The 10,045-nt window shown below is 43.2% G+C and overlaps 1 protein-coding gene across 2 annotated transcripts in view; it reads left to right on the top strand.

Moving 5' to 3' along the window:
* The first annotated feature begins 54 nt into the window (after nucleotides 1-54).
* ankrd27 (ankyrin repeat domain 27 (VPS9 domain)) overlaps nucleotides 55-10,045 on the top strand; it is a 38,911-nt gene continuing 28,920 nt past the window's right edge. For both annotated transcript variants that reach the window (XM_088340748.1, XM_088340749.1), the window contains exons 1-9: nucleotides 55-203; nucleotides 3,837-3,989; nucleotides 7,245-7,358; nucleotides 7,423-7,731; nucleotides 8,795-8,854; nucleotides 9,030-9,083; nucleotides 9,148-9,213; nucleotides 9,330-9,406; nucleotides 9,472-9,593. In XM_088340748.1, coding sequence (XP_088196874.1) covers nucleotides 3,888-3,989; nucleotides 7,245-7,358; nucleotides 7,423-7,731; nucleotides 8,795-8,854; nucleotides 9,030-9,083; nucleotides 9,148-9,213; nucleotides 9,330-9,406; nucleotides 9,472-9,593 — 904 coding nt within the window. In that variant the 5' untranslated portion in view covers nucleotides 55-203; nucleotides 3,837-3,887. The remainder of the gene's footprint in view (nucleotides 204-3,836; nucleotides 3,990-7,244; nucleotides 7,359-7,422; nucleotides 7,732-8,794; nucleotides 8,855-9,029; nucleotides 9,084-9,147; nucleotides 9,214-9,329; nucleotides 9,407-9,471; nucleotides 9,594-10,045) is intronic.

Raw genomic sequence — 10,045 nt, 5'->3', positions numbered from 1 at the left:
CCTTAGTTGCCACGCACGCCGAGAGAGGGCGCGAGTGCTCCTGTAGTTTGACATGTTTTCATGGCGACTCCTGGGCGGGACAATGGCGGCTGTCACCCGAACCAAGCGGCGCCGCCACGGGACTGCCTGCGAGCTGTTCGCCGCTTTTAGGCTGCGAGCTGGCGTGTGACCTCCCGGAGGACTGCGGGACGCGGCCCAAGAAGGTAAAAAACGAGTGCCACATGTTTTACTTCCCTCCTTGGTCACATTTAGCTCCGCTAGCAGCTTATGCTAACGTCAGCTGTTCTTTTTGTTTTGCTTCCTGTTCGGGATGGTTGAGTCCCAGCAACGACCCACAACCTGTCGAATTTCGTGTCATCCAAATTAAGATTAGTTGAGATTATTATTTTACGAAGAGTTGCAAATCGTTTTCCGTCGTTTTTATACCAACTCTTAACCTCCCCCCATTTTACTGTTTTAAGAAAACCCCTTCCATCCATTATTTGCACCGCTTATCCTCAGTAGGGTCACGGGGGTGCTGGAGTACATCCCAGCTATCTTCGGGCCGTGGGCAGGGGGACACCCTGAACTGGTTGCCAACCAGTTGCAGGGCACACGGGGACAGACAATTCACTCGCTCATTCACACCTAGGGACGATTTGGACCGTCCATTTTACCTGACATGCATGTTTTTGGAATGTGGGAGGAAACCGGAGTACCCGGAAGAAACCCACGCAAGCACGGGGAGAATTTGAGAATTTGAAGAATTTAATTTCTCTTTTAATTTGATCTCTGCACTATTGTTACTTACAGTGTTATTACTTACAGTGTTATTGTTTACAATATTATGGTACTGTGTACCTGACTTGTTAACCTGACTGCCCATCTTGCACATCTGGTTAGCGTCTCTTCTTGCACTATCGGCACTATGGTAAATAACACAATACAGCTTTATTTATATCTGTACACTGAAGGACACTGAGGGAAACTGTGGGAGTCAGATCCATCGACATTTCGTTCTGTATACACGTGTACTAGAATGACAATAAAGTAGATCTGAATCTGAATCTGAATCTGAACATGCAAATTCCACACAGGAGGTCCGATCTGATGACCTCAGAACTGTGCCGCACACGCGCTAACCAGTGCACGGCCGTGCTGCCCACCTTCTAAGAAAACTCGAGTCATAGAAAAAGGGATCTGTGAGGCCGCGTATTATAAAGCGACCCTTAGTGATGTAAAAATACCTAATTGAATTTAAAACACCATTGATTCATACAAATAGCAAAAACACTTGTACAGTCTTCCGTACATGATTTTTCATTCAGTAATTTCTTAATACTGTGTATGTATGACAATAGGGTACCTTCCGCTTTTCCCACGGTTTCCTTCTCTAGCCACTCATGTAAGCTGCTTGGATGCAGGCCATGGCTCGATGCTGCTGTTTGCGGCTTCTGCTTCGTCTTTTAAGTGTCACTCGCCTTCCACAGCTGAGCCATGCATTTCATGATCGCCTAGGTTTGTTATTCAGGCACCTTCCTCTTATTCCACCGTTTCCTTCTCTAGCCTCTCACGTCACTGTTGCACAATTCAGGATCCCGTTCAAATTCTGGTCTGCTCTTGCAAACTTTTACTGGCTTTTTAAATATCTTGACCCACTTGCTGCTAAATTTAGCCACTTACACCAGCTCTGACCAACTCCAGATGTTAGCTCTTTGCAGCCGCCCAGGCTGTATACAGCTTGTTCATCCTTTTTGTTGTCGTTCATGGAGATTGACAGCATCTTTTATGTCCTGTCGCTGGCTGAATGAATGACTATTGTTTTCTTAGTTTTCTAATCTGACCTTCTGTTTTCATTGCACTTTTAAGGGACCGTGTGTAATATTTAGTGCCTCCTAGTGGTAAAAAAAACTTTAATTCAGTAAAAAAATATAATCTGAATAATCTTTTATATAGGAGCCATATCCCCCTAGTGGGAGGTGGCTAGGGTCAAGAACACATTCCTGACTCTTTTCTGGGAGTTTGATACAGAAGAGGGGATTCCCAGCCCCCTCGCTCAACCCAACTGATGTGTTGGGAGTCATTGGGTGACAACACCCCCCCAATTTCAACCTCTAATGCCGAGCGCCAAGCAGGGAGGCAATGAGTACCAATGTTGTAAGTCTTAGGTATGACTCGGCCGAGGCTTGAACCAGCAACCTCCTAGTCTCGGAGCGGGCTCCCTACTTCCAAGGCCACTGAGCTGGTATAATCTGAATACCAGGCAAAAAAAAACTTGAACTATTATACAAATGTTAGTAACTGAACAAAAACGTGAAAGACATCTCGGGATATGTTGGGACACTATCTCACTCCAACTGAACAAAACCTGGAAGGAAGACAAAACTCTAACTGCCCTTTTATCAGAGGTCAAGTCATGTTTATTTGTATACGATTAATCACAAGGAATCTCAAAGGGCTGCACAGACCAAGGGATTATTGCAAACTACAGACTATTATGACACCATCCCCTGATCTAAAACCTACATGAGGGCAGGGAAAAACTCAAAACCTCAGAATGAAGAAAATGAAGAAACCTTGAGAAGGGTTCCCATATGTCTTTTTTTTTTTAATTCTCTTATACTTTAGTACGGATTCAGTTTTTTGCTGAGGTTCACTAAAAACAAGTTTATAGACAAATACTATTTATAGTCAGGGGGAAAGAGGGTTTGGTTTTGAGGTTTTTTTTTCTTCTAGGGGAGCATGACAGAAAATGAATGAGAAGCATTGCTTTACTCAACGATGACTAATATTTTCCCGTGAACTAAAATGAACGACACAATCTGTTTCTGAGAGGCACTACACTTTCATTTTAAGGTGGGGGTCGTAATTGGGCCCCAGGCTTCAAGTGTATTACCCCTGCCTATGTACAAAATTCCACTGAAGCCACCCAGATACAGAAGATGATACTACAGAAAGTACAGCACATTACATTAAAATGTTTAGTAAATATATCAAAGGAGCTGTACGGAATTTGCAACTTTTTTTTACTCTCTGCCGCCATCTCCTGGCTTTAAGCCATAATCCCAGCATCAGTCAGCTCATTCATGATGCGCGTGCAAGTATGTGGATTTCTTAAAATTTTCTTAGATGCTTTTCTGGGGTTTGGGTTGGCGTTTGAACTCTACCTTCTCGAAGCAGGTTTTTTCTTTCACCATTTTCATACTGCACTGACAAAAAATAATATAAAATTTGCGGGTACAGGCAATAAGTCACTTTCCAGTACTCCCTCCCAGCATCCATTCCTCAAACCGAACGTGTTCCGCCCTGAACAGCTGTGATTAAAGTAATACGAAAGCAAGAACTAAATTGCGCATTGTTATAACATATACCGGTAACTAAAAGACATTTTTTTTTTAACTTTCAACTTTTTAAGGGCACCTCAAATGACGCACCCCGCCTTAAATAAGGTTCTGTAAACGTGTTAAAGATTCTCAACTTTGAGTTTCAAAGGGTCCAAAAGCCAAAATGCAAACACATTTGTTTACAATAACTACAAAACGAGTCGCATCAAATTCAATTTTGGAAGCTTCCGATGTGGTCACCCAGAGCTCACGTGGCGTTTACTGACAACGTGGTCATTCCAGCGCGTCCTGTCACGAGGGGAGGGGACATTCTTGGCCTGGCTTGGGGGGCTCGTCACAAGGACTGGAGGGGGTGTCACGTGACATCGCTCCCATCCCGTCGCCTCTCACTTTTAGGCCACTTCCTGTTTGCTTGCTTCCTCTTTGTGGCAAGTTGAGAAAATTGTGTGTTTCCTTTCAAATAGCTTTGTTTTATGCTCATTTTAGGTGTTTCATTTCTTCTTTTTTTCCTAGGCAAGCAAACTCAACCCCACGTGGATCGGCACCCCCTGGTGGCCACCGCCCATGGCAGGCTACGATGAGAATATTGCCAGGAATGCCTTCTTCGTGGCTTTGCAGAAGCTGAGACCGGACCTCTGCGAGCGTGTGGCCCAGCTGCACGGCATTGTAAGAAAATTTTGTCCTGCACAATCAAGTTCCATGTAGTCAAGTCAAGTCATGTTTATTTGTATAGCCCTTAATCACAAGAAATCTCAAAGGGCTGTACAGACTACTATTACACAATCCCCTGATCTAAAACCAACACAAGGGCAAGGAAAAATGCAAAACTCTCAGCATGAGAAGAATGAACAGACCGTACACAGTCATCATCCACACGAAATATAGGTAATAACAGAAAATCCGGTTGACAGCTTCCTGAGGTCAACCTCATTCTTATTAAAGTTCGTTTTTAAGCCTAGATTTAAAAACTTCCTCTAAGGTTGGAGATCGACACAGCACCAGGGCCCAAATGGAGAACAGTCCCTGAATTTGCAGATTTCTTCTTGGCTCTTGGAATCACTAGTAGGCCAGCGTTCTCCAAGCAGGAAAATAGGGGAAAATTAAAGCTATTAGGGGGCAAGTCTATGCAATAATTGTTATGCAGGTTTCTTGGGTTATTTTTATGTTCAGCAATAACCTTAGAGAAATAGGTGATTTGGGTGGGGCAAGAGCTGCTTTATAATTTTGTAAGCTGTCAAACCAGGTCTGTTGGAAAACCTGGTTGGGGGCTGTCATGGCAACCTTTGATGCGCACATGGGAGATAAAGTCCTTGCACCCTACATGCAAAATAACAAATATTGCGCCCCAGTGTTCTCAGATAACTCAGCCACTGTGAATAATTGAATTAAAGCATAGTATTTAATTTACATATTCTGACATTGCACAACGGAATCCTGACCTAATGTCTAATGCGCTACAGTTTTTACATCTATAGGAAATAAGATCTATTTTTGGGATGTAGTGTGGAGACACGAGCTAGTTATGCTACTACTTATGAAGGAAATCAAAATATATATTCTAATTATTAAGAGGTAGAGATGAGATGCAACCAAGTTATGGTACTATCCATCCATCCATTATCTTCACCACTTATCCCCAGTAGGGTCGTGGGGGTGCTGGAGCCTATCCCAGCCGTCCTTGGGCAGTGGGCAGGGGACACCCTGAACTGGTTGCCAGCCAGTCGCAGGGCACACAGAGACAGACAACTCACTCGCTCATTCACACCTAGGAACAATTTGTACCGGCCAATTAACCTGACATGCATGTTTTGGAAATGTGGGAGGAAACTCAAAGAAATCCCACTCAAGCATGGGAAGAACCTGCAAACTCCACACAGGAGGTTCGATCTCATGACCTCAGAACTGTGCCACACATGCGCTAACCACTGCCCCGCCGTGCTGCCTTATGGTACTACTTTTGTGGAAAATAAAATGTGTTGGAATTAGGGGAGGTAGAGAGGAGACACGACTAAGTAGTGCTAGTATTTTAAGAGAAAACCAAAATATATCGTAACGAGAAACATAAATGCTTTGAGTCCATCTAACATTTAGTGTTGGCTAGTTCAATATTAGTGTGGGGTCACGTGATTAGTTATCGTCTTTATTTCGGTCAGCATTTAACTATTAGCTCAAAAATAATTTGTGTATCCCTACTTTTTTTCTATGCATAATGACCAAGGAATCCGTCATTTTGCCCATATACAAAATACCTGAGCTCAAGTATACCCCAAGCCTTCAGGACCGGAAGAATCCACCCCGAGCCTGAGAAGAGAAGGCAAGGTTCAGGTTGAATAGGCAGGTGTTCTACCACTAAGGGAAGCATCCTATTAGCAAGGTTAATTTGCGACAATAATTTGTTCCAATTTCCCTTTGGTCTTCAAAGACGGCAGCTGATCTATCTGGCTACTTATATCTAATCAAATTAGGTGTAGTGGACGCGAGGCTGGGATATGATCCAAACCCGACTCGCTTTGGGCGCCACTTGAAAGATTGTGTGGGGATGTCGCATCCCATGATCCAGAAAGCCGCGCTCTGTGTCACCAGACGATGAGAGTCCCTGCCATTGATGGCTCATTGCGATCTACTTTGAAATGCTCGTTTGGAAAAAGGCGTTTTTGTTAAATGGGGACTTCCACAACGGCATTCATAAGTCACATAAGCGGATTTTATCGATCTCACTGACTTTGTTTCCATGCAGGCAGTAATCAATTGGAAAGGGAATATTGGATTTCTGGAGCAACTTAAATGAATCATTTATTTGCCTGGACTAGAGATAAACCAATAACACTTTATACGTGGCGTTTGCAAGTATTTCAAAGGCAACGAAGTAGCGACGTCATTTCACAAATAGATGTTATTTACGCATTTATGTTTCTACATTAAGAAAAGGATGATTTCATTAATGTCACTCACCAAATAAAGAACTGTGTTTGTTTTCTCTGCGCTCATTAATTTAGTCATTGATGCCTTTTGTCAGTTTACAAGATGTGGTCGTACGTGGCTTGTCAGAAGCATGGACTTGCACTATATGTGGATGGATACAACTGTGAACTTACACTATATTAGTGTGGAAGCATCTATGGAATAATACATGGATATGAAACATACATGGATGAATACAACTGTGGACTTACACTATTTATCCATGGATACAACTGTGGCATTCACCATATATGTATGAATACAATTGTGGAATTACACTATACCCAGGATACGCTGGAGGGACTACGCCCTATTGGATGAGTAAGATGAAGTGGTTCGGGTTAAGGACGTCTGGGCTCCCCTGCTAGTGCTGCTGCCCTGCGACTCAAACCCGGATAAACAAAAATGATGGACAGAAAGGCACAATATATGGATGGATACAACTGTATAATTATTGCCATTGGGTCAGAAAATAAAACCAAAATGTTCTAGAGAAATCAACCAATATCTATTTTTAGTGAGTAAACCAGAGTTGCAGTGAATCTTTCGCCTCTGCACTGCAAGTCCCACAGTATTTAGGGGTATAAAAACATCCCTGGTGAAGGAAACTGCAGTGCACGCAAGTAATCGGAAAATGAAACGGCTAACCCAACCATTGCTTTCTTAAAACCTGCCCTTCATTAAATTTCCTGCACGTTTACATGGTATTACATAATGTAATACTGGCAATATGCCTGTTTCCAATTGGATTATTGCCACTGTCAGTTTTTTTTTCCTCTGAGTTTGTGTTTACGTTTAGTTGTGCTAGCAGGGATAGCATACTTTGTGCTTTTCCTCGTTGGTGCTGCCATAAACAGCTACCAAGCTAGGTGCTAGCAAACCAGTAACATCATGTCAGGCTCGGACATTTGGAACTGTAAAGTCGATAAACTCCTTCTGGGGTTGTTGCTACTTGTGCAGGTCCTGGTTCCTTGCTGTGAAAGTCTGGAGGGCAGCGTGGTGTCGGAACTTCTCTTTGACAGCTACGTGCTTCTGCCAACTGAGGACGGCGGCTACAAGGCAGCAGATGGGAAGGTCAGCTTTTTCTTATTGCGTGCAAAATTGGAACCACCAGATAAACCCTCAGCATTTTTTGCAGGAGGCCAGGATCCAAGACCAGAAGGTCCTATTAGGCTCCGGCCTGCCGCCCCCAGTCTCCATCCCCATCTTGTTTGAGGAGACCTTTTACAATGCCAGGGAGGAAAGCTACAGTGTTTTATGCGTGGCCAGGCCCGTCGAGTCGCCAGCACCGGCCTCCACTGGGGCACTTAGGGTGCCGTGCTACCTGAGAAGCTTGGAGGAGGCCAAGGAGCTACTGGGCCGTCACAGCCACAAGCTGGACAAACTGGTGGCAAACTTCAGCCAATCTTTCAAGGAGCACGACAGGAAGGGCCTCCGGCACAACATAGTAGGACACGGCCACTCCTCGGTCTTAAGACCTTATATTCTTAGCCTTGTGGAAATCTCAGGAACCTTTTTTTAAAAAATTTTTTTAGCAAAAAAACGGTTCAAATATAATGATGTGTGACAAGTAATCATGCACACCCAAAAAATCTTATTGCACTGACACAACAAAAACAATAAATGCATTTTAGTGCTGCTAATGCTAATTCAGCTAGCGTCACAGCCCTGGCAGCTAATACCAGCTCAGCACCACTCCATGAGTGCTGTTCAGACTAGCGCCGCTGAAGCTTGCAGCTCTTTCATAATATTAAACCTTTTAAAATTATATACACAGTCGAGGCGGGTTGTCCCAGCCATCTGACGTTTTCCCTTTACGGCGTGAAATACGACTTTTTTTTCAGTGGTTCTTTAAAGCACTTTTCCACTGTACAACATACCCCCAAAATATAGTTCGCATGCCTAAAAATGTAAGTAAAATGCTTGTCTGCTATTGATTTGCATTATGAAAATGCCAAAATACTATTGGCTGAACTACCTCCCACAATGCCTTCCTTTCTATTCAGAATTTTGTGTGCTTTGTATAGACTTTGCGTCTCGGTGATACAATTATTTGTACTGTTTTCTCACTTTTGCAGTAATTCTTAAAGGAGAAGCAAAAGCATGATGATAATGAAAACAAAGCTTGGGATTATAATACGAAGAAGGCACACGGATCGCTACCCTCATAATGTACAAGGTTAATGCACATAAGTAGTGCAGTGATACCTTAACACACTAAATAACTGAGAACCAATGAGTCCGTTATCGGCCTCCCAAAGCATCCAAGTCAACCCTAAAACACATATTCCTGATCACTGAAAAAAATTCAAATTGTAATTTAACATAAAAATACCTTAATGAGATAAATAAGATTATAATAAAGTGACTTAAAAGTTTCAGTTTGCAAAAATCTGTTCATTCCATTGTGCATCTATTGCCAAATTTATTGCTAGTCATTGCATTGTGAGATATCAGTTATAGATATTGTTTAAGGCATTGTCCTCCTGATATTGTGTTTGTGACTGCAGGATTCTTTGCACGGCCTCTATGTGCGCTGTCTTCAATGTGTGCTCCGGGATGCCCGCTTGGTGAGTACTGGGGGAAAAATTTTGATTTTCGCACCGTCTCTTTTGATTTTGTAATCTTAGAAATGACGTGAAGCTATCCGACCGTCGTCTTGCTGACCGTATTTTGTCTAGTTTTCTGGACATATTGTGTTCTTCACGTTCCATGAGGTGTTAAGGATGTTCATTCTGTGTTTAGAAGGTGCTGGCCAAGCAGGATGTCCAAATGTGTCTTCTGAAACAAGCAGTGGAGGTAACCAGGAAATACAATCCACCAAGTGGGGCGTGTGACACAAACACTCTTCTTGCGTCTTCAGGTTTACGTCCATCACGGCATCCACTCGCTGATCTTCAACTTTGTGGGCATGCTGGAAGCCAGCCATGTGAGCGGAGTCTTACATGATTGAATAAATGAACGAATGAATGTTTTTTATTGCTACTATGCGATATACAATGCCTCCAAGACGGCAGTCAGATGTTTTGTCCATGTGTCCTCTAGGACGCCGCCTTCAACAAGACTACCAGGAGTCTTCAGGAGCTGCAGCACAAAGACCTCGGCGTCAAAAAGCAGTTTAGGTTGGATTCGGGTGCTTCGACAGGCACTTTGATCTTTCGAATGTGATTCCGACGTTTTTCTTCAGCATCAACTTACCGGGCGCCAAACGAGAACTGAGTCGGCTGAACCAGCAGACGTCACCGCTGCTCAAGCTTCTCTGCCTGCGCAAAGTGGCCCTGACTGCTGTCCACACGCAGTCTTCTGCAGGTAGCGTAGCGCCAGGCGGTGGCAAAAGCGCATGACCTCATGTGTAATAAACATGCATATGATTGAATAACGTGAAAAATATACATGTTAAGGAAAATTTAAAATTTGCTTTACCTTTTCTGTGATATGACTGGAACTGGTACTGTGGAGTTAACCATTGAATGTAGAGGGAGGAGTATAAGTCGTGCTAAAAATTAAACTGATTTAAACCCTTACACTTGTGAGGATTTTTATGCACTTAGATTATTTCCTTGCTTTAATGGCCTCCTATTTTCAATAATAGCCCTGATTGTCAATTGGTAACCAGCCATGCAACTTAGCAAGGGTAGCTATTATCGTGCTCGCTCTGCATTTCTTGGGAATCCCAAGCTGTGATTCCATGGTTATCATGTTTTTGCTTCTGCAAGCATTGTGACCATAGCGACTACATATCTTAGAAAAAGTGCAATATT

Source organism: Urocampus carinirostris, chromosome 7 (assembly GCF_059441175.1).
Source record: "Urocampus carinirostris isolate Australia breed hairy pipefish chromosome 7, RoL_Ucar_1.0, whole genome shotgun sequence".
Taxonomy (NCBI): domain Eukaryota; kingdom Metazoa; phylum Chordata; class Actinopteri; order Syngnathiformes; family Syngnathidae; genus Urocampus; species Urocampus carinirostris.
The sequence above is the reverse complement of the archived record's forward strand: the minus strand, read 5'-3'. Positions and strand labels throughout refer to the sequence as shown.